The sequence below is a fragment of the Bombus vosnesenskii genome, unplaced genomic scaffold (genome assembly GCF_011952255.1).
Source record: "Bombus vosnesenskii isolate JDL3184/JDL3185 unplaced genomic scaffold, Bvos_JDL3184-5_v1.1 scf7180000013295, whole genome shotgun sequence".
In the NCBI taxonomy this organism is placed as follows: Eukaryota; Metazoa; Arthropoda; class Insecta; order Hymenoptera; family Apidae; genus Bombus; species Bombus vosnesenskii.
The window spans coordinates 3989119-4014798 of record NW_022882946.1 but is presented as its reverse complement, the minus strand read 5'-3'; the positions used below and the strand labels follow the sequence as shown (position 1 = coordinate 4014798).

Here is a 25680-nt window from a genome sequence, read left to right as displayed (position 1 = left end):
AGCTTTGCGAGAGAATTCAATTTTAACGTATTGCGTTCCGTCGGATTCCAAGGAAAATACAGAAATTCGAGGGCACGAGAGTATGTCACGCGACGATACGGTACAGCTTTCTTCTGGAATGTCATACGCACTCGCTACGCAATGTCCACCGGCGTTCAAAATTCTGTGGACGATTGCTTATTCTTGACACGATCGATTTTAATTTAAAGATTCCGGATAAATCGAATTGCGAGGATTTTATTCTTTGTGATCACACTCTGCATACACTCCATATTATACGCGTGACGTATACATGGCTGTATGTATACATAATGTACATAGAGGATTTAATGTCGGTGGTAGAAACAGCGGCGCAGACTGGTAATGGCCATGTACCGCGACTAAAGGCATATAACACGTGTACATAAATTCTAGAAAGGCCTCTTTCCGTGGCTTCGCCGTTTCGTACTCTCAGAAACGAGCTGCGAAGCATGGCTATCAAAGTGCACGCGCGGCTGTTTGCAAATGGCATGCCGTAATTAAGGCAATTCTCTTTTATCCGCAGCTGCCGCCGGCTGCGACTTACAGCCGAAACGAACACTGCCATGGCTGAGTCGTATTTTTCCAAGTTACGCGGCCCACGTGGACCTTACCACCGTGCCGTTTCCTCTTAATTATTTGCAACGGGATCACGTTGACCAATTAGCCGCCCCTACCGATTTCATAAAAACGATACGCAGCAGGTTTCGCGATTGTTTCAAATTTACCGCCACACGCGTTCCGTTTACGAAATGGGCATGGAACTCGACCGAGATTCTTTCTTATCTTATCCTCCTAACCGCGTGAATTAACTGTGACTGCCTGTGTGTCTGAATAAAAATTTATTCGTAGGAAAATGTGTAATTATACGTGTACATAAAAGTAAGAAAGAAAAAGTCGATAAACCACTACTTCCTTGTGAGAAAGATCTTGGATTTAGAATATTCTGCGTCTTTAGTTCCCAGCGTCGATAATATTTGATTCGAAGAAGCGTGTTAATACGGATAGTGATAAAAAAAAAATTTTCTGAGCGAAGGGAGACCGTCAGCAACAATTCCGCTGAGACGAGTTTAATTCGTATCTGCGTGTTTCCACCAATATCAGTTTCACCGATGCATAAAGCGTAAGTTTGAATGAAACTTGCATGGAACGGTTCCGCATTAGTTTCGCATTTAGATTCGCATTTAGGAGCTTAATCACAACATCGCCGGCATATTGATACATTTATGATTCACAATGTAAACGGAGGTTACGATATTCAAGGGAAGATAAGGCACTTTCGTAAATTTACGCTTCTAACATCGTGATATTGGTAGGAATGTAACGGCGGCGAGGGAAATGTAAATCGAGGCCAATTGGTTTGTTATGATAATACGGCTTTCCATTCAACGGGCTGCCTTTACTACAAATCAACTTACCTGTTTACACCTGTTGTATCAATATTAGACTTCATACTACTGGCGGTGATTTTCGACAAACGTACACGTAATATTCTCGCAAGCTCGCTTATTAATTTTTGAAGATTTAATAAAAAGAGAAGACATTTTTCGGTATGTACGAAGAAATTTTTGAGCAAAAACAGACAACGATATTACATTAATAACAATAATTCGACACTCGTCTTTGTTAATATTTAAAGTTATGAATAAATAGCTTTCATTTAGCAAGGATTAAGATTTTACGTCAATGGGCGATCAATCTAATTTTCGTTAAGAGCTTTGCATTGTATTCATGAGCAAAATATGACGTTTAATTATAGAAAAGATACAACAAGTGTAGTGAATCCTTCGCAGATTGCTATCTCTGCCCTTCATTTCTCATTTCTATTTGTATTTTACTTTCAATAATAAATTTCCTGATATATTTACCTCCGAATTACAAAGTTCGAACTCTTTCGACTAATATTTTCGATTAATATACTAAACTAAATTACTGCCTAGAGATGCGTTACAAATCTACCTAAAAACATAATATAATAACGACAAAAATATCACACTTGCCTAGTTACAAGCTTGCCAGTTACAAGCGGATCGAAAATGCATATGCACTTGCTTATCACGTAACTTGCAACGTTAATAAACATTTTCAGTCAACAAAAAAATGATACGAGGCACGCAAATACTCCGGAGTATCTAATTAAAGATCAGGTTAAAATAAGACGGTCCTATTTTTAATATCCTTAAACGTTATCCGACACGTTATGGCAGCCAAATAGTCAAAAGCAGGTCAACGTTGGAACGTTAACAAATCATTAAAGTTGACCGCAGTCGGTGCACACGGTCGTTACCAAATTAAACTGATTGTTATGCGTGATTACAGAACCGTAAAAAATTCGATAGATTGGCCAGGGAGGAAGAGGCGACGCGACGCTGTAAAACCTCCATATATTTGATCGTTTAAAAAAAGCGCAACCTCAAACTCCAGGGCGGATTTGCGGCTTAAACGCTTGGTGACGGCTGAGCGATCAAATCAATCACGCTCCAGCGAGACCTTTGTTCCCGTTAATTTGGATTTTTACGTGCAGAACCGATCCTTTTCGACAATCTGTACGTATATTTAAAGGCCGTGCCGGCCATCTACTTAATGGCATATACGAGATCCGACATAGGAATTCGATAAAAATTTATTCCAGGTACAGCGATCGAATTCGCAGCGTTGCCCAAAGACAAACATTTTTATTCTTCTGTGAGCAATCGAAAAAAATCGAAGAATTGAAAATCTAATGGCGGAATGATTTTACTTTAACCATTAACAGTCGAGAAATTTTATCAACGCAACTAAGCTTAATGTCATATCAGTGCCGTATTTGTTAAGTTTCCCATAAGTGGATGAACGTTCGCAATCTACTTCATAGGATTAACGTTGATATCCTAATTTGTTCTAAACGATGAACGTAAAAATTCTTTTTGTTATTCGATTTTTATCACTCGAAAGACTGTGCCAGTCCTGGACTCATGCAGGTATTTTACGTTTATCGCTTTCTGTTACATTTACGTACTATTACTCCATTATATTATACAAACAAATTTTATGTTTCAAGTAAATTTAGGTATCACATAGACGCAAAAGGTCTATCTTTCAGTCTGCTCTCCGCTTTATCGCTGTAAAATAAAATATTTCTGCGTCAGGAAAGGATTAAGAGTTTTTAAGAAAATATCTCCAAGAATTTTCACATGTTTCTACGGAGAAATCCTGTGGATGTATAGAGAAAAAATAGAAGGAGACGCGATGTTTATTTGCTAACGTTCTCATCAAATATCTCGTTTAAGTGAATGGATAATACACGTTAGTTCTGACTCGTGTTGCGAAACAAACAGGGATTATTTTAGGGAGCTGATTCTCGTGAAAGTAAGAAACGTATTTATCCAATCCGTTTCCATAGAAATCCGGCTGTTTATCTAGAAAGAACTTTACGTATATAATAAGACCGGAGAATGAGAACGCTCGTGAGTTATGAACAAAGTACGCAGGAAGACAAGGTCAACGATCACGATGTTTACAATTGTGAACTTCTACTAATTTTACTTCCAAGGATTCGAAATCGAAAGAGGCTTTGCGAATAAAACACGAAAAAAATCCAGAGCAAAAATAAATGTTATGTGAAGAAGTAAAGGGAACGAGAAGCGTTTCATATATATAAATATTTTCCTATCGGAACGCATGTAAACCTACCGATGAAGTTATTAACAACATGATATAGTCATGGGTATTATTCCATTAACTAAACTGATAATGAACCACGTCTACTGTGGCTCGTGCTTCGATAGTAACAATATCGATAGGTAGCTACAAATTTCGAGATTTAGGAAAGGGTCGTTTCATTGTTAATGCCGTTGCTCCGAAACTACTCTAATAGATCGCTTAAACAATGATGCCATTTAACGTACTTGCTTAACTGATCGTAGTACGTAAACATATCTATATTACGTGATAGATAAGAGAAAATAAGAAAACGAATTGAAATATAGTTAAAACTTTTGTGGCTAAATATGTCTGCAAATATCTTGTTTTATTCGCAAATAGGAAAAGTATTGTACGCGAGTTAATCGAAAAATTAACAAGAATACCACAAGGTAGCAATATTCCATAATATATACGCATTAAGTGACAATATAAAAACAATATGACTATGACTATGATATCACGATACAATCACGGTATAGGGTACTAAATTTCTTATGAAAGTGGAATTTAGGGTATAATTATGTAATTTTGGAGCATTATTGTGGTATTCTAATGGTCGTAACGATCTTAATAAATTCGATAATCTACGATCTGAGAACGCTGGCAATCTAGAAACCTTAACGATGCTGTGATATTAGGATATTATAGATATGAAGCCTCTAATCTCTGTGACCTTGATACTAAGGGGATCTTGAGTCCAAGGTAGACCAAAAGAAAATGTGACCCCTGATAAGGTATGAATTTCCTACGAGACAGGAAGTCTTCGACGTCAAGCTGACTTCTAGGATATGGTAACCCAAAGACGAAAGTGATCTCTTGGTGTTTCCTGGAATAAAAGAAACTTTTTCAACACATGAATAAAGATCAAAATAACCTCTAATCTGATGTAATTCTGCCCTAAAAGCAGATCTATAAAATTACTGTAATTTCAGTCTTGGCTTCAGTCAAAATAACCTCCAAGGACTGAAGTAACTTGAGTGACAAAATTACTTCGAGATTAAAGTAATTTCCAGACTATAGTATTCCAGGAACCAAGGTGACGTTACTACCAACGAGGTCCCATAGGAATAAACTGTTCTTATCTAAACTGATTCCGAAACAGTGTGAACGCTAAAGTTAAATTGATTTTTGTACGTTAAGAGGAAATAATATTCTCCTGTAAACAATCTTTTTTACGAGAATAATAGATACTTCTCATATCCTGATCTACGTTTTATTTCAATACAGCTTACACGATAAGGAGCTAGATGTCTAATATGTATGTATGTGTATGTATGTATGTATATATAGTATATCCATAACCCTGTCGTAGTGTATAACTCTATCAGCTTGAGTTTTCAATAATATCATATTTCCTTAAAAGAACGTATGTTTAGTACGATTAAAACTTATATTTGAGTGTATGTACGTATATTTTCATCGTAAATACCTCGTGATTTCAAATCTTGTCATCTGACAGTAGAAACGCGCCAAATCCAATGTTTCGCTCCCAATCCAAAACTCACATGTTACTATTACGGGAAGCTACTTATCCACACTTTCGTTACAAAGATTCTGATATATTTATCGTTAATTCAAAAAGTACACACCAAGTTGCTTGTTAGGAAATTTGAAACACCGTTAGTCGCTTCACACGCACCGCGTTTCACGTCTCCATCTTGGATTCTAGCTACAATCGCTCTATCTATCGGAGAAAGTTATAACAGTACTGCTTAAATACGCGGCAAATTTGAATAATACGGCATACAGTTTTCAGAACGTCTGCGTCGAAAAATTTGTTATATTACTTTTTGAATGAATCGTATTTCCGAATGAATGTATTTTTAAGAATTCTATAATTATATACACATGTAATTGTATATGTAAAATTCTCTTTTAAACACCCAGGTATCAATGTTACTATTCTAACACGTAGTAATTAATATTTGATATTTAACGAGATCAAGCATAAATCGTTATTAAAAATTTGCTTTTATGAACACGTTATTAGTCATATGGTCATGAAAAAGTGAGTTATTCACAGCTGTATAATGAAAAATTTTAATAACCCGCGGTGCATCTGCAAATACCAGAATAAGCGTCAGATAACGACTCAACGTAATTTCATCAACTATAAACGTGTTTTATTCACGCAATTAAAATGCACGAAGCCACACTGTTTGGTATTTTTAATTCTAGCTTCAAAATTTAACTGATCTTTTTAGTAAAGCAATTTCCATTTCTAACTATACGAATTGATTTCTATTGCATCAATGAAAATGAAATACCGTAGAAAAATACAAAGTATAATCGTTTTTAGTGCAATCTCGCAAGAATATAAAAATAGATATCGCGATAGTGCGTACTAACGAATGCAAAGAAATTCTCTCTGTGATCTTCGCGGAAAAACAAACCGGCAATTCAAAGTTGTCGTTATCGTTTAGGAAATTATCTTCAATTGCAAAATTATTTTTTTGCTTGGTGCTATAGAAAAATCAACTGAGGGAAATACAATTACGCGAACGATCGTTTCAAGCCTTCTATTAAAATCTATTGACCGTCGAAATGGCAGTAAGTCATGTCTGTATGATATATAGCGAAAACGTACAAGCAACGGCTATTGATTTTTCTTGCATCTCAACTGACGTAAAATTTAATTTTCCAGATTGGACATGAGACAGACGAAAGGATGAAAACGTTGCTCGAACATCGAAAATGAAAAGCGATAGAATCTGTAGACACGATGACGGGGATACGGAAAACAGGAAAGTCAAAAGACAAAGAGAAGGCGCGCTAATCAAAATGTCTTCTTGTTCGCGACATCTTCTCCAGCTTCGGTGACAGATATAACTCATTATGCTCATTATGCGTATTGTTTTTATCGTTGTACAAGATCGATCGACCTACACTCCTACCGCTCACTTATCTCTCTTTCTCTCTTATTCATAGCAATATTTACAACTAATTTGTCCGTACTACGAATATAATCATCCGACTATCTGCTTACAGCTGTTATAAAAGTATAACTTTGTTTTCGTTTGGGATAGCGGCGTTCGAGCCGAGAGGACCGACATTTCCGAAGTGGCCGTGGTAAAAGTGCAGCGCCGCTATCTTGGCGAAGATTCGTTCCAATTAATTCTATACGATTATGATGCTATCAGGGAGACGCAAATTAGGTTAGCAGTCACGGATGGTGCTGGTGTGACGCACACTGTGTCCCTTCTGTTCTCATTCCGGCATCAATCTGTTTCCGGGCAACCGAGCCCAATTATAGCGACGACCACGTGAGAAGAAGTAGGAGATTGAATGGGGAAAGAGAGCCACGAGGAAGATGTACTCGTACCGGCCGCGGCCTACAGCGGCTACAGCTACATAAAGTGGAAAAGTAAGCGAGCCGATCGATCTGTCGTTCGCTCACCAAACGAATATGTACTTTCATCAGGCGCCTTGATTTCTCAATATGATTTCTCAACGAGTCCCCTCGCCGCACAGGAAACAAGTTTTCTCCAATTTATCGGCCGTCATTTCCGTTTCCTTTGCCCTTTCCTTTCTCGTTCGGCCGTGCTAGCGCCACAAGCAAAACGGCCCTTCATCGCGTTCCTTCTATCCAAATGAACTCGGTTGGTCCGAAAGCTGGCCAGTCGTTGAAAAAAGAATTACGGAATCTAGCAAACGATGATATTGCAGTGCAGGGGATGTGTATAAAATGAGACTGAAAGCATGTAAATTTACCACGCGAGAATTATTTGGATCGAACAAATATTCATGTTAGTTCAATAATACGAATATCCATATTATCTAATCAATATGACAAGTCGTTTGAAATAGCAATGATATTCAAACAATTGATATTATGCCGTTAATTTATTGACTGAACGAGGTATTAGGATTATACGCATAGTTTTGATGATCGTGCGAATCGAAATTATTTAATTAATCATAATTGAAAAGAAATTTCTGACCTGGCTGATGAAATAATGTAAGCATCGTTTTATTATCTTTTAGCTTTTTTACAGAAATGGAGCATGTGTTATGTGAACAAACTCTAAAGAAGAATGTAATCGAAATATATTTTTAGAAAATTAAATTTCTACGTGCTTTCTAACGATCCATTCACTTACATCTTATTTGCGTGCAGTATATCAATCACTTTACACAAAATCATTAAGTATTTACCGAAAATACTTTCGGAAAACAGATTCTATCTCTCGCAAAACAGAAAGAAAGCGCATCAATAAATCCTGTACGATCATCGATATGAACGTTTCGCAACCATAAAAAAATCACCAGAAAATACCAATAAATTTCGATAAGTGTCGTAAAGATCGTAAAAAGATCAAGCTTAATAAAAACCCAATGCATCGTAAATCCCGAACAGTTTTGTCATAAACACACGTTATATCTTGATTCAAGGTATCACGATATACAAGAGAGTAGGCGACACGATTCTTAACGTCTATCGCATTTCTCTCACTTCTCCTTCCGCTTGTATCTTTTTTGCGAACTTACTGGTGACACCGTTAGCGTGGTTGCGATGGTGGCCGTGTCACGTGAATGTAAAGATTCGCAATGGAACCGGACCGGGACAAAAAGAGAATTACAGTCGCAACGAAGGTTGACGTTGGTGGATACTCGCGAATGGGATAAGACACCTCCGCAATTAAGCGCAACGACACAATGACTCTCGAGCTGACTAGAAATGATTACGAACGTCAGGCTGCGCCGCACGAATTCATCGCGCAAGGCGAACGAATACGACGATTTCCGTCTCCGTCAAGGGAGATATCCGATGAAGTATATTAATGACGAAGTTCCCCCTCTAAGGGAGGATTTCGCCAAGACAAACATGGTGCATCCTTCAATTTGCTACAGGAACGAAGAAACGCGATAATGAACGTTCCTTCGAACTCTTCGTCTGTTTGCGACGTTTCTTGTGAGAAACGTCGTTAACTCGGACGCAAGTATGTTTAGCTGTATGTTCTTTCGGCTGGAAAATTTAATGCTCTGGGAAAATTACGATGTAGTAAATTGGAGGAAACGTCGTTTAAAGATGTCGACGGTAAAATTTAAATTCGATGCTGTTAGCATGATTCGTCGAAAGAAAGTGCCGGCTAAGATAAGCTTCGAAGCTTAGGAAGCTCTATTTTACCTGTTACGGCAGTACAGCGATGCTGGCTATTAGTTTGAACGGAATATATACATACACGTACATATATCTGTGTCGAGAAACGTGTTCAAGGACTGAGTTTTTATAAACCGCGAGTTCGTTAATTTTTTGAAAATCGAGACGACGTGTAACGTTGGAATTCTGACGCTCAAATAAGTTTAAAAATTTAGCTGCGAAAAACTAGTACCATAAAAATGCAGTATTATTTCTTTGCAGACAGATTAGTAAACTGTGGATATTTATGAATTTATAGGAACAAAGATAAAGAAATATGCATAACATGCATAACATAACATAAATATTCGAAACAAAGTACTGTTTATGACGTTTAGCAATTAAAACAAATACTTGATTTACGTTTCTTTAATCGTATTCATAATAATATAAAACTGTACAAGCATCTACAGTCTACTAATGATAAATGATAGAAAAAGGCAAACCGAGAATGAGACATCTGAAAAAAGACTAATAAAAAATGCCCTCATTGATGAAGGCTGCTATTACCCGAAATAAAAACAACTTTTAATCGTAATTCGATTTATGGGGCAATTTTCTTAGAATCGAGGCATAGCGAACATGTGACGTCGGATTCCAGCAAGTCAGGTGGAAATTGCTGTAAATATAGCGCGATGGGGATACCAGTTGCCTATTTGAGCGGAATACGTGTATATTAATCGCGTGAATCCGAAGACACGAGCTCCTACGTCTGACGTTTGCAGGCCTGCATCTACTTACAAGCACATTTGTTACGGGCGACAAGACCGACGATCTGTCTGACATATGCAATGGCAGTTCTCCTTGCGTGCTAGCGTTATTTCGCTCAGCTTGACGAGAAATGTAAATCATTAAGGGGCAAATGATAACGGGTTTGGTTAATTAAGCGGGGAATTAAAATTCCATCCTGCCTCTTTCTTTATGTTAATTCTCTTTGTATACTTGATATAGCTGATTACAATGGACAGTCAATATCGAAGTCCTTGCTTAAAAAAATTATCTGTAGGATATCGCAAACTGGATTAATCCTGATTCATGCAGACATTTTATATTTATTCGATTTCAAGTTACATTTGCGTACTGTATATCCTATCAATTTTATTTTTATTAAGTTCATTTAATTATAATATCGAAGTAATTTTAAACGTTGATTAGACTCTACCAATACTATTTCAAATTCGTCGCTCCAATGGAAACAAAATTCGATCGTTTGACACATAGAAGATATATGAAAGGGACTATAATTGTTCCATAATTGTTTAGACATCTGTCACGCAACGATACCGCAAAACTGATACTGCCAATGTTACATGGGGATAGATAAACCGCGATTACTCAATCAAATTCCCGGCTGTGGCTCGGCACGATCCGCCGTGGCATAACGAACGTCGGTCAAAAAAGAGGGAACGAAAGAAGAGTTAGCCGATGGTCGTTCGTCAATTTCTCGAGTCAACAATTCGCATATCGAAGGCACGTCAATCTACGAAGGAAGAGCAAACAGGTAACTCCAGCTAGAGTTTGCTGAAATGAAATGAAAATCCAGCCAAAGATTTGACCTCCTGGCAAACCTCGTTTAGCCCGTATCCAGGTAACGAGCGTACACGACGAGGATCTACTCGACCACGTGTCGGTCAGACGTGATTTCTCGAGGATTAGAGAAACAATTTAGTGGCGTCCACTCCTTTTTGTTTCGAGAGGGGCAAGGAGACGAAAAGTGGGAAAGACGAAGATGAGACGAAGGAAGCAAAGTCGATCGATCCGTAATTTCCTTTCACTCTGCTTTCACTGGCTGGTTAGCAAGGAATCATCCATCAGTCTGAGATCTTCCATGGATCACGAAGATGAGCCTGGATCTTTTTTCCATCAAGCTCAGATATACCTTGACCTCTCGACGTTCCTCTTCTTTATCTTCCACCGAATGTTTATACACGCGGATAGATCCGGGCAATTTTTTTCACAGAAAGCATTCATGGGTGCGATTAGCTTCGAACGTGGTTCTGTCTTAATCCTCAAGCGCAATGGAACGCGTTAAAGAAGCACCGAAGTATCCCCGATTAACGACAAATCCCTCTTTCGGTGTAACGAAACGAAACGAAGGACGAAATTATTGACGGAGCACCGCTCAGCGAGATTTTAAGTCGTTTTAATGAAAATGTAAATTCCGGAAAGTAATCCTTTTTGACGAAAACCTGGAATCACTGGAAGATCGATTACTCTATCGGTACAATTCCAATCGATTCTCTCGAGTGTCAGTTACGGAATCCAACCATAGAGATTCCTCATAGTTTTACTTGTCGCTTCGTTCGTTTCGCTAATCTCGTAATATACACTAGCATACGTACGACGTACGAGTATGTATATTAATCATGAAACACAAGGGATCCGGATTATCGCAATAATTTCACATGGACGCTGGCTCTGTAGGAGAATGAAGATATTATTCCAGTCATTCGGCAAGTATTCACCGTTGACGTGGAGCGAAGGGGACGTTGGAGCGGCGACCGGAATTCCTTTCGGCAGCATACCGTTCGCGTTTGAACTTTCATTTTCAAGACCTGACACGTTTCACACAGTGAAATCCGCTCGTAGGCGCGGGCAAAGCTTTCTTCGACTGGTAAAATCAAGGATTTCGTCGCTACCGCGACGTATGCAGCCCCGAAGCAGCCAGAAACGGCAGACCGTCACCGCGTGGGACAGGAAAATGGAGGCGGAGGGTGTTGGTAAGAGCTTTGTCAAGCCTCTGTCAGAAAGGAGTGGGCGTGCACGAACACCGGTTACCGCTGATCACTAATACAGGCGAGGACGAATCAACGGTGATGTTTCATCGTCATCCCTCTAGAGTTACTTGACATACCTCAGTCAGCGCATTTCTAATGTGAATCGAACCGGTCGTACGTGGATCTCGCGTGCAGCTTTATGAATATTTTAAGCCGGGCTTGACCCAGATTGTCCTCGCAACAGGAAAAGCAACCTGCCCTCGGCTTCCACTCACAAATCTCGCTTCATTCCTCAGCTTTTACTTGCTCTCCTCTTCTTTCGCCCTTTCTTTCATTTTCCATGTTTGCCATGCCACATCTTCGCCCCTTTTTCTGTGTTCGTCATCGCGCCTTTGTTATCCTTTCCACCGTGTACGCGTTACCGCATCCTTCATGTCATCTTCCTTGTTCACCGTTTATCAGTTAACTCTGGCTAACTCTGTCTCTCTTTCGCGCATCGTTTCTGTATCTAGCGCTCTTCGTATTATCGCCGTCTCTTTCGTTCCTCCACTATCGTACTTTTCTATTTTTGCTCGTTTCCTCGTTTCGTTCTCCCTTTCCCACCAATTTACACCTTTACGCTAGCCTTCTATCCCTTCCTTTCTCCTCGTCTATCTACTTTTGCCGTCCTCTTTTCCGTCAACGCAGCTGTCGCTAGCCCTGGAACGCCAGGGTTGTCGATCGATCGTCCAGAAATATGAAGGAACCAGTTTGCCGGTGATTCATCAATCCTCTTTTCGTAACCACGACCGGAACATTTCATAACTCGGACAGGGACGATCGTAACTACACGAATGCGTTCTCGCGGTTTCCACGATGAACTTCGACATAGAATAGAATGGGACAATGGCAAAGACAATTATTAACGCAGCAAACAGAAATTTGTTACGAATGTTTTCCCTCTACTCCCACGATGAACGTGAACCGTGATGCTTATAACCACGTACTCTCTGTTTGCGAATGTAAATATATTTCGTTTTTTATTCAATCAACGTTTACTTTTCGGGAATTCTCTCCGCTCGATGACTTTTAAATATCAAACGACGATACGTTCGAACGATTTTCCCCAGTAAAATTCCAATTGTTTACTCGACAGTTCTCTTTTTCTCTCTTTTGTGCGCTGTTCGCGACTGTGCGATACGAATATTACGAAGAGAGGGGGAAGCGCGTGAACAAATCCAGGAAATCTTTTGCGAAGGTCGTTGCCACACAAGTCCAAGCTCGAATGTGTGCACGCAGCAACATAACGCCGGCGTAAAGCTACGTGAACCACGTCGCCTTGGCTTCCCCGACTGTTTCATTGAGCGTTGCGAGCTGGCTATGCGCCAAGTGACGTCACAGCCAGAAGACACTCAGGGATTGTCAGCGGTGATGTGGTGATGGAACCGTGAAGGATATCGTTGCCAGGGAACAGAGCTGCCGATAGTGGTACCGAGAGCTTCTGTATGCCACTGCCTTCCAGCTGATTTCAGAGTCAAGAAAACTACGGGAATGCCACCTTTAAAACGCAACTCTTACTCGTGCTACTTCGTAATTCAATTTGCTCCATTCTCAGAGAAATTCCTGGCAAATGCAGCGACCAGGATCTTTCCCTTTCTTCTTCGCCTAATCTCTGTTTCTAGTTTCCTATCCGTTGTTGTTTCCTTTGCCATTTCGAAAAAAAAAAGAAACTTGACTCGTCGGTTACTGGAGTAATCTCTGAATCAATTTCAAAAGTCGATAGAAGCATTGTCGTCTCTCCGATGAAGAATTTTCGCATTTCTGTTATTTTATGGCGGCCATCGTACGGTCGTAAAACCGGATATTGCGTTTATAACATAGCTGGTGTAATATAGGAAAGCGTTTAATATCCGCGAAGTAGCCGCAGCGGGTCTTTGTTTCCGAGGATCGTATTAACCGAGAGGATTTCGCGTGTATCGACGAAAAATCGAAGAATATCACTCGACTCTCTCCTTTCCGATTAAATTTATTATCCCATTTACTTGGGCCGTTAAGAATGATCTTAAAGATACAGGCAGAAAGGAATACCTACATGGACAATAAAACGTAGGTATACAGCGTGATTATTGCCTATCGTTTGCTCGGACGCTTACAAGAAGATTACGACAAATCTGTGCAAGATGGTTGCGCCTGCCAACCAAAGAGCGACACGAGTATTCGAATGTGTATAAAAGAGGGGGTAGCCACTCGCACGTGACTGAATTACACCCCTATCCGAGGTAAGGCTGCCCTCTAATTTAATTTGTTCGATCCTCCCGTCGAAAGACAAGATGCACTTGGTGCACTTCGTGCGGAAAAAAGCAAACAGGGCCTTCCAGTTTTCGCTTCCTTTTGTTTTAAGCTCTTGCGCTTTGCAATCGCCACTATTCGTCGAATCCGATTCACCGTTTCAGTCGGTTTACGGCTGCATTTCAAATTCACCGGCGCTCGAAACGTCGTCGCGTCCCATTTAAAGAGCAGCTTCTCTACGCGTCAAAGCGACCTCGTGAACCTTGCGATTCTATTTTGACTTCATTAAATTGGGTATCGTTTTAAAAATATTGATCGGCTTGCGGGAACGGGATGAATATTATTATAACTCGATATCCTCGTTACCGCGGACAAATTAACCGACCGAATAAGTAGCTGAAAGGAATATCGAGTTATTTTTAATCGAAGATCGATATTCGGTTATGCAATTAACGTTTCTCCGCGTTCTTTATTTTCCCTTTTTTTTTTTCTTTTATATTTAAAGAGGATAAGGAACGGCGAGTAGGCTACACATCGTGAAAATGTTGAAACGAGAAACGGCGAACAGGGATGAGAAGTTCTCGAACCAAGTATTCTAATTTCACTGACAAAAAGAGAAAAACTACGTTTGTTGAATGCAAGGATGGTCACGCCCTCGTTTCTTCTGTTCGTCTCTGATAAAGAAGCCGTCCAATTTAATTAGCATGAATTCCCTTTTATCGTCGTATGAAAGTGCAGTGGACCGAGTCTCGCGAACGAAGAAAGAACGGTAGATAAAGGAATTCTTCGGTCGAAATTTCTCGCAGGAAAATATCTTACAGGTTCAAGAACCTCGGGGAATGGCCACTAGGATTCGTGACGTAATGGACCTTAATTTCATCGTGGATTTCACACCTTTTGTTTCGAGAATGATGTAGAGAAAGGAATTAGACCTTTGGCGATTAAAAGGATCTCGAAGAAGAAAAGAAAAGGATAACGAAATTAAACGAAGGAACTGTTTTGTCTGAATGATTAAAATTCTATTATTAAGACTTTCTTGGAAACTTGAACCGATAGACAGGCGTAATAAAATTCATTCGAATACACCGACAGAGATGTTTCTGTATAATTTACGCTTTCACATAAATCACGCGGCTTTTAATGCAAAAGGACGATACATTACAAAACGAATGTTAAGATTAGAAGTACGATAAGGAAATGTAATTTTTCCTTCTCTCGCCATCGAGACGCGTGAAAACAATCAATCCGGCCGCCGCCATAAAGAAGGTATCCATTTGCCAAGTAAAATTGCTCCACACGACCAATTTGTCATACGACTTCTAAGTAGCGACCAACTTACTTTATATGCAAATCGATATCACCGAGTTTCCCGGACTGTGTGTTTTACGGAACGAAGAAATAGCCGACAAGGACGATGCGAAAGATAAGTGAAATTATGTTTCCAAGTATCGTTAACATTCGCTGTTAATTATTAATAGCTATTAATTAGCATAATACGAATTGTAAATCCGCGAGCGAAATGAGACGAAGCGTAAATAGCGGAGGCCATCGTCGGACACAGTTTTTTTCGCTTTTTCCGACGATTAGTCGGCCATTCGATTTCCACGGGAACGAGCGTTTTCCTTCCGAATATCGAATCGATCGCGAACTGGAACAGAGACCCGATATTTTTGTACGGAACAATGGAAACGACTTCTGTGACCACAAACGGAACCTTTCGCGTGCAGACATTTCGTTCCTTTACGAGTTCGACTTCTACCTCATTGTGAAACTTCGATCGTTCTCCGCTCCGCTCGACGATTGCTTTCTCGCATTATTTATTTATTTATTTATTTATTTCATATACGGAGACGAACTGCCATTAGCGTAAAAATAATCTGCAAGCACGTAAAGGACGCCAATTGAAAAAGAAAAAAGTATAAGGAAAAAGGCAAGGAAATACAAATATAGACGATGTGGAAAGATAAGATATAAAAGGAAGTTCACCGTCCTCCTCCAAAAAAAAAAAAAAAAAAAAAAAGAAAGAAAGCTAGATAACGAACAAAGAGAAAACGGAGAAATGGTGAAAGGAAGAAATAACTTCCTAGTCGACGAACGATCGATCTGCGCGTACTATGACATTAACAAGAGGAAATCTAATTCTGGGATCGATTATGACAGGCTGTAAGCTGTAAGCCTGTTGTAGTTCGCAGTTCACCTGTGTCACCAGAGTGAAAGCGGACTCTGCATATAGACGGGCCAGTCTACCGTGTTTCACCGGTAACACGATCCGTTGATGTGATTTTCCGATTTCCGTTGATGAAAAGGCCAATTACTTAAGCCATTGTAACCTTTCTAAATGTGATTCACCGCTAAATACGTTTTCTCTAATTGTTCTAATTGTTTTTATTAATCCCATCGTTCTTGTCAACGATGGTTATCTGCAAAGTAGTAAAGAAACGTTTCGCTACAAAAGTATGATAGAAGAAACACGGAGTATGAAATCGCGTTATACGAGCGAAGCTAACGGTAACGCTGGCATCGCGTAATTACACCCGCGATCGTATCGTTACTCTTCTAAATTAACAAGAAACCATCGATATGGAGAAGATGAGAGATAAGGGAATCGGAACGAGATAGATCGGATCAGATGCTACCTACACTCTCCAATTATCGACGAATCGTGCTCAGGGTAAAACTGAATCGGGAAAATTCTCGATCTCGCTAATCGAAAGGTTAATACGTGTATACCATCATTGATAAGTATCGCTTTATAATCAGTTCGCGTTAACGGTAATCGAATGCTACGGAAATATGAAAATCAATGAATTAATAACTAAAAGCAATATTTGCTATACTATACGAGTAACTGCTTGTGAATTAAAATTATTTATTAAGCAGTTTCGCGTAAACCAGTAACGTACATAATTTATTCATTGGAAATACCTACATCGCTGTACGAATTAATCGTGGCGAGGTTTTTATCATTTTTGGACAACCATTTTCATCATAGCACAAATATTTTAGGAAGTGAAATAACTTGAACAGTAATTTCAAAATTGTATCCCGTATATCCTTTCGAAGATGTACACACGGGCGTACACACGTGTCTCGGGCTTCGAGGTTCTCACGATTTTCAGGACGATCAAATATCGAACTCGATCGAGATGAAGAAGCTTTTGTCGGCGGCGATCGAATTAATTCTCGAGCGAGCAGAAACCAGCGATTTCCTCGAGCGGAACTTTCAAGATATCACATTTTATTTCCCCGATTCGCGACAGTCACAGAGGCAAACACTGGCGTCCACCGGTAATCGCATTATCGACCAGGTTTGGACCGATGCACAGACCAAACCGGTGCAACGGCGACATCATGAAGGCTAACCTGAAACTCGTTACACACTTCCATCCGAACGTATAACCGGCGTCAATTGATCCGAGGTTCGTTCCATGTGTAAACACTAAACGCTCGTTTCAGTTTCATTTCACGTGCACCACCGGACATGTACGGCGAGCTCTGCGAGAATATCCAGTCATTTCGATGATCCACTCGATGCCACGCGCGATATTTGGTCGATCGGGAATGGACCAACGCTTCTACGAAACAAACAGCCGTAGCCGAATCAAACCGTTCGTGCAACGCTCGATATCGTTACGTTTCTTCGTGCGCGTACCCTTTGTTACTCTGTGTTTGCCGATTGTTCACTTATCGATCTCCAAGATTATTTGGAAATAATTCGCGGTATCCGATGTGTAATGATGAAACACGAATGGCACGTTGATTCGAAGTAATTATTATGTCGATACTTCGCGCTTTGCTAATCGTGAAAGGAAACAGCGTTTGAGAGAGAAAGCGAAAAGCAGTGGAATTGCTGCGATGGATTCTCGAATGCAAAATAATATTTTGAATATCGATAATAAGTTGAAACATCGATGGAGATATGTAGTTCGCTATCATTCTTAATTTTAAGATTCATAAATCAAAAGTAGGGAATTGACGGTGGAAACGAGACTAGTTTTCTTTGCTTGCTTATGTAGACCGCGCGCTACTTTTGTGGCTTGTATAAAGGAAATTCGAAGGAAAACAGAACTCTTTGGCCGTAAAATTTTAATGAGAGCAGCATCGTCGCATATTACCCGCGCGAATTTGCAAATTACGTTTGCGCGGAAATTACGAATTTCAGCCTGCGCTCAGCCTATTGGCGTAGAAAACAGGAGGAAATCTGGTATAAGGTTTTCAATGTAATGTAAAACACACAGATTGTTTGTTTATAACGAACAGATACATAATTCCATACTTCAATAAATTTTTGTCTTTTTTACCAGTATGTCTTTCCAAGTTATGTCGTAATTTTTTTATCTTTTACTGATTTCCGCCCACAAGAATGTTCGATGCAGTTAAAATCCGGAGACTTTGTGGGGGCGTATGTTACACATATTGTACGATAATTCTTTCACGTTCACAATTCTTTCGCGGTTCCGACCGTGTTTGACTGGAAGTTATTGTTATGTTGAAAAGAAAAATTGTTTGATAATCCGAATTTTCTAGCGTTGTCTTTTAAATTATTTTTTTTAAATATTTCAAGATTTATACGTGTCTAGAATAATATTCTACAAATACAAGCTATGAAAACGAGATTTCCAGTGCCATTTGTAGCCGTACATGCAACGTCACGGAATCATCGTTATGCTTCATAGCAGGACATAAATGTTTAATATTCGTTTCTGAATTGGCTTTGCTCCAGACATGCGATGTCCATTCGATCTAAATACATTGTATTTCCTTTCATCTGAGAACATAATTTTATCCCAGAAAGTATTATAGTATCTTCGTTCATAAATTGCTTCGTGGATTTTAAACGCCTGGCTTGATTCTTGTTAACGAATGGTTTCTTGGAATTCCACCATGGAAATCATTGCGTCACAAAATTCTGCGACATAATTTCCTCGTGAATATTCTTCCCGAAGTAGTTGGCAACCATTTGAGTAAGCTTCGTAGCCAAGATATTTGGATCCTTCTTTATTTCGCGTATAATAGCTTTTTCTTTTCTATTAGTTAGTGTCTTTGACCTGACAGTACGGTGCTTTCTTGTCACTATTACTTCGCTTTTTCGTTTTTTGATAATATAACGCATCGTAGACACACTTCCGTTTAATAATTTGGCGATCTGCTTATATGATTTTCCATCTTTGTGCAATTTTAATATCAATTCCCTTTCGAATTTCTGGTATTTTCGAACTCATTGTCGGTACGCGAATTGATATTATTCACAGCGTAACGAGAAACTCACTACACGATGTTTCCACTTCGTATACAAAAGCATTGTTTATTCGCTTAATATCTAGACGTTCGATTACTTTCCTGACCTTGTTTCTGTACGTCATTGTAACGAATGTCTCATAACATCCCACAAATGTTTCATAACATTCGACGAATGTTATCGAATTCGTCCCAAATTTTAGATATGTAATTTTGATACGTATATCTTATATTAGTTGTAATATTGTTTTAATAACGAGCGTTTGACTATTTTCTTCAGCCACTGTGATATATATATGAAAGGATATATAACGAGAAAGGAAAACAGCTGAAAACCTTAGGCGATCGTAGAACGTTCGTTCGCGTCATGACTCAAGAACTTACAATTAGAACAAACACTCTACTTTCGCACCTCTCACACTTCGAACTAAACAAATACTCTTTTCTCATACGTCCATTACTCTGCTCCAAACACCCTTAACTCGTTCGACAAAAATTTCACCACTTTCTCACAGTCGTGTTACTACAACGAAAAAGAGATCGATACTCGAGATAATACTCGATGAAACTTTCTGAATGAAAAAAAAAAATACTTTTTAATGAAAAACTGATGTGGAGAAGTAATTCCCATAAATTCGATGAAATCGTTCTTAACGAAAAATGAGTATCGAGAGATGATTCATACGAACGTAGCGACAAGATATTTAAATTCGAATTAAAATAATCAGCAAGTAAATAGAAAGATCTCATTTTTCATCCGTGTTATCCATTAGCACACTGCGGATGCTCGTGCAAATTCATGTTTCTATGAACACGACCAAAGGAACGGAGTCTAAATAAAAATTCGTTTTACAACCACTTTACTTACGTTAGTACATTTCGTATGCCTAAGCATACTAGATTTACATTTTTGCACATTTAGATTTCTCGTAAATGCATAAACATCAGCGGCCTATTTATTAATATACATTGTGTCCTACGCGAGTTTACTATCGCGATACCTGGTACGAAGTGGCATAAAATCTCTTACAGAAGCCTACCACGACAATGTATCGTGTCACCGATCTATCCACGGGATTTTTTAAACCGGTCGTTTGCACACGTATTGCTCCCTCTCTTTTTTATGAGCAGCATTCTCGATCAGTTACACTCACGCGATGCCATTTAAACCTGTCAGCATGCCGTATGCCGGTGTATACCGTGCCTTATATCCCATGCCCTTATTTTGCCACGCTTCCTTTTTTCTTTCCTCTGTTACAAAATCGTGCAAAGTTTATGCTCGATGGAGCGCGATCCCGCGGCGTTTACGGGAAAGTCGTTTGGAAAATAACAGAACGGGGAAGGGAGCGATACGAATAAAGAATTCGCTGTGCTTTTGACGTCGTTCTTCGACGAATAGCTGCCTTTAGTTCGTGCTGACGTATAAACAACGAATCGAATCTCTGTTTCGCCACAAACCTACCAGTCCTTTGTAATAAGAAGAGTTCCAAGATCTCGCCCGATGTACTAATTACACCTTGCATGTCGATCGTGTCTGGTCGATGTTCCTTGAAAAAATGACTCCCTCGTGCCCCAACTTAAACGGTAAACAGTACACGGTTCGAGGTATCGGTCTCCAGAGGGTGATTAATTCTTTTTAGCAAATCCGTGCAACATTACACACGCTGACTTCGTTGACTTGAAAACTAGTCAGCAGAAAAAAATTACCGCTATTTCACGTAAGTGTCGCGGGATTTCTGCCTGACGTGTTGTATCATCGATCAGTCGTAAAGTGGAACTCGTACGCTTTTAAACGTCTCCCTACTTCGCAATCGTGTTCCTTCGCGCCTAGTTGTATCTACACCGATCGGAAGATACCGCCGCTTCGCGAAACAATTCAACCAGCGCACCGAGCGAACATGAGAAATATATACGTACACGGTTAAGTATCGGTAACACGTTTAGATCGTAAATCTCGAATACCATCGATTACGATTTTGCAAATTACTTCGTGGTAGCTAGTACGTACTATTTTTACCGAAGAACCGCAGCATGCCTATTCTCCTAGTTTCTTAACTTTTTCTTTTTTCGTTTATACCGGCTTTACGTCAAATACGTCGTGAACGAGCACGGGTTCATTTAATATACACGACGTCGACGTACACGCGAAAATCGAGTTCATATCGTGATAAGAGTGCCACGTGCACGGAATATCGAGACACGCCGCTTCTAATCGATCCTCGAATATTACGGACACCCACTCCCGTTTAGGAGCTGTGTACGTCGAGAGTGTAATCATGATTTTACTGTAACCGCGTCTCGGAAATATGACAGCGGGGTCGCATGCATGTTTAGAAATTAATCTGCAGTGTTGGTAAGACAGAAATCTGGCTAGCTACATGTATCAATTAGTGTACCGTGCTGATGATGTCTGGTGGCTGTGTATTGCTGTTCGTGTCTCGCATGCTGTCAGAGGATATGTGTTGTTGTTGTTCTTGTTTCCCTGTCGATACCGTGCCAGTGGATGTATTGTAGGACTGCTTAGACGTTACCTCATTCATGTAGGACACTTCTGATAATGGGACGTAGTAGTAGCCCAGGAAACGATCCCACAGGAAACCCTTGCACCAAACTTCCACCAGAAGGCCCGTATTCATATCGTTCGTTTCGCTGGATAACAAACAAATGTTTATTTTACACTTTTCGCTTCTTATTTTCTCGTTTTATTATATTGGCAAAGAATCTTTCTCGCTTATGGCGATGTGTAAAAGTTTCACACAGATTTTTCACTTTATATCCCAGAAACGATATTTTAAAGAATCTTAACTAATACCACGTTTACTTGCCGTATCCTCGTACCCTTCATACTCGATATCGATCAAAATTCTTTTCGATATCGCTTCTCGAATATAAAGCGAAAAATCTATCTGAAACTTTTGTACGTGGCTCTATAGAAAAAGTAGAAATACAACGAGTACAGATAGAAATTGAAAGGAATTTTACGATTACGCCGTTAACGACCCGATTAACTATTCTAGTTTAAACATTAGATTTAAGGGGAAACAATTCGTCGACTGATTGGAAAACTTAATTAGTTAGAACGGCAAATAGAAGATTCGCATTCGAATCACGATCCGGTGACTCGATATCGACTGATCCTTCTCTCGTTCCCTGTATCTGTTAAAAGCAACATTCAAACTCGTGACTTTCGCGTCCACGATTACTCTTATTACTGTCCCTTCAGATATTGTCACGTTGACGTTAAATTCACGATTTATCACATCTTAATCTCGTCAGTCATCTTAGTCTCGAACAGTAAACTTAAACAACGACTAAGACTATCGAATAATTTGCATTTGCTTAATCACGTTGGCCAATCGACGAATAAATGTGCCTTTATATCGAAAACCAGCAATCCAATCAGCTGATTCTTTCTGCCTCTTACATCGTTATGGATCGATAGGAAATATAAATAGACGTTTCGTAACAGCATTATTAGCGTAATCGATACGGATGCTCTAAATCGAGGGAAATTGATCGATAACATCGTCGAGATTCTTATTTTCGGTTGTTTCGTCACAGGTTAAATAAATACGATTTAAATGCAGCCCGGCCGCGTACAGAGAGGGGGGCGCCAAAGGGAAAGTAGGTTAAAGGTTCGCAACTTGGCAAGTGAGGATTTAACGGCGCCAGTAAGGATGTTTCAGAAAGCTAAGATCCAAAATTCTCCTATTTTCCACCTCCACCATTCGCAATTGTCCTCCTTATATATTTTACACGGTCGATCAATAGCGTGTTCTCCGTGTCGACCATTTCACGCGATCTGATTTTCGCGTTAACAATGTAAACCAGGCAAGAGTAATCGTTGAAAACGTAAATCAGAATCAGACATCGTTGCGAAATTTAAACGAAAATTTAAGCGAAAGCTTTGACGAAATAGAGAAATCGATGAATCGCTGTAGAATTATTCGTTTCCATTTATTTCGATCTGCGTAGCTTGGACGCATATCGGGACAGAAATGCGAATCACGTTCATAACGTCGCATAACTTGGCATAACTTGATAGACCTCATTCGTCTTTAGAAAGCTATCCCACGACTCGTATAAACGGAAAAACGGACGCGGCTGCGTGCTTTCTTCACGAACATCAGCCATGTCGAATCGAACGAGGGATTTTAAGACGAAAGTTCTTCCTTAGAAAAGACGCTGCTCGTCGTCGTAATTTCATTCGGAATTTCCATAACTCTTGCTCGAACATCGGTCAACTACAATGCTGCCTGTAGATAGACAGATATTTTCCTCACCTCCGTCATTTTCCCCTTTTTTTAAATTCTGATTTAATGTCGCATCAACCGCGAGATCTGTGAGCAACGCTATAAAAGAATATTTATACTATGTATCGAGTATTAAAATTACACACGCGTGTTAATGCGTCGATTAATTTGCTTCTCTGAGTGAGTATTAAAGGGGGTGTCCTGAATTAGAATTTTCTAAAACAACGTCTTTTTGTGGTTTTTTTTTAGAAGGAAAAGAAAGAAACGAAGTTATTGAACTTTGAGGCACGGTTTTATATATATTTAACGAATACCAAAGAATTTTTTTTAAAGTAAAAAGAATATATTATAACAGATTTCTAAGTCTATTTCATGAGCTGCAGTTTTCAATCGATGGGAAAGATTCACTTGACTGAAACAAAAAACTAAAAAAGGATTAAATTATTATATATTTTTCTTCTCTTTTCTTCAAAAAGAAAAAATTCGTCAAAAAGTTTATTTAAATAATCGTTAAATTTATATTTAAATAATCGCACCTTAAAGTTTATTTTTTCTTTTTATGAAACACATTGTTTCTTTAAACTCGCCACAATTTTTTATTTCACACTATTTTCTGCCTTTTGCTTTTCGTTTCTTTCTTTCCCTTCTAAAGAAAATCACAAAAAGACGCTGCTTTAGAACATACTAAATCAGGACAACCCCTTAACAAATCGTGAATTTTCTGGCGCTTTAAATTGCCTTGAAATAATAGGAAATTTAATGTATGTATATTTTTCACGTAGCCCGTACTATTTCGTGCGATTGAAAATCAAGTGAACCGTTGTTAATAATAGCTGGCCCATTCTCGTAATAGATTCTGAAAATTGAACTATCCGAATTTTCTGTTCTAATATTAACAACGTATTAGCGAATATAGCCGATTGTTTCCAATTTTACACTGTCATCTAGGAAAATGCAATTTCAAAATAAACTTTTTCAATGAATTTATATCGTGCTCTATTTAATATCGAAAATAAAATTACATCGTGAGAACTTTCATTGAAGAATCTAACTTTCTCGCGAATAAAGTGGATGAGAAAAAGAAAAAGTTTGAGACAGAGAGAGAAAGAAAAAGAAAACTAGGCTAATAATAAAGAGCAAGCAGAAAATATTTGAATATTACATCCATCACCATCGTCCTCTTTTTATAAATAAGCAAATCATATCCCACATTATATTTCTCAACACCCACCTACTACTGATAATATCGGAATGATAAAGCATACCGGGAAACGACGTCGACAGAATTATTCTAAAGCGTAATTATACCATACCGTGCCGCAAAGGAACGAAGTTCGCTTTTGTCGACGTGAGAAATCGATACTCGAACGGAAAATATCATCAGGACTGAGAAAAGAGCGAAAAGAAAGCAAATAAGGATGCTAGTCCGAATGTAAATGGATCGAGCCACGAGATACAACTACCGATTAGCTAATCGTATTATCTTCAACAACAAATAGATTATTTTGTTGTACTAACTAAGCGTATATTTATTATATCAATTATGGATGTTAAGGTGAGCGAGAATTTTAGCTCTTAAAGGGATTCGATAGTCGATCGCAAAAACTCCACGTTATCGAGCTCGGACACAAACTCAGTAATGAACGAGCAATGATAACGCGCACACTTCGGATCTCGTCGATTTCTTTCGACTCTTATCATTTTCATTCAACACCGACCCACTAAATATCGTTATCGGAGGCAAAAGAAGTTGGACACAGCTAGTAGATTCTCGTAAACCGACATCGTTACAAATATTGATATTCAAAGTCAATGACGGTATAGATGAATTGTATATTTTATCGTATAAAAGAAAGATATATCATTGCTAAGTTTTTTAACAAATTATTCAAATGTACTATTGAGAATTGTGCATCTTAATTGGCGAAATAAAAGTAAAGGAACACTAAGGTTACACTTAGAATTCATATTAAGATAGTTTCAGATTTATTTAATGAACGATTTCCAGGATCTTCGTCGATATGTTCGACACTACCACGCCGCTTTTCCCCAGAAGCGACCCGGTGTCCGTGCGGATTTCCTCCACGTTCATATAAAAAAAAGAAAAAAAAGAAAAAAAGGATCTTCGTCGATATACATTTGCACGCGTTTCAGCACTCTCTTTGTCTCACCATCTTCCATACCAGACTGCCAACGGAACAGTTACGTTCATCTGTTTTTTGAGACACCGCGCATACACATACTTGCAAACACTCATATTCACATACGTGTGTCACTACTATGCGGCCAATCTAGTCTAGTACATAAAATTATACATATATGTACATTCAATATGTACATTCAACGTGTACATTGTAATAAT

The 25680-nt window shown here is 39.0% G+C and overlaps 1 protein-coding gene across 5 annotated transcripts in view; it reads right to left on the bottom strand.

Moving 5' to 3' along the window:
• Positions 1 to 25680, bottom strand: part of LOC117233329 (protein unc-13 homolog B-like) — a 378435-nt gene that overhangs the window by 319396 nt on the left and 33359 nt on the right. For 4 of the 5 annotated variants that reach the window (XM_033493523.1, XM_033493525.1, XM_033493524.1 and 1 more), the window contains exon 4: positions 21462 to 21714. In XM_033493523.1, coding sequence (XP_033349414.1) covers positions 21462 to 21714 — 253 coding nt within the window. The remainder of the gene's footprint in view (positions 1 to 21461; positions 21715 to 25680) is intronic. The other variant, XM_033493526.1, reaches the window with a different exon arrangement.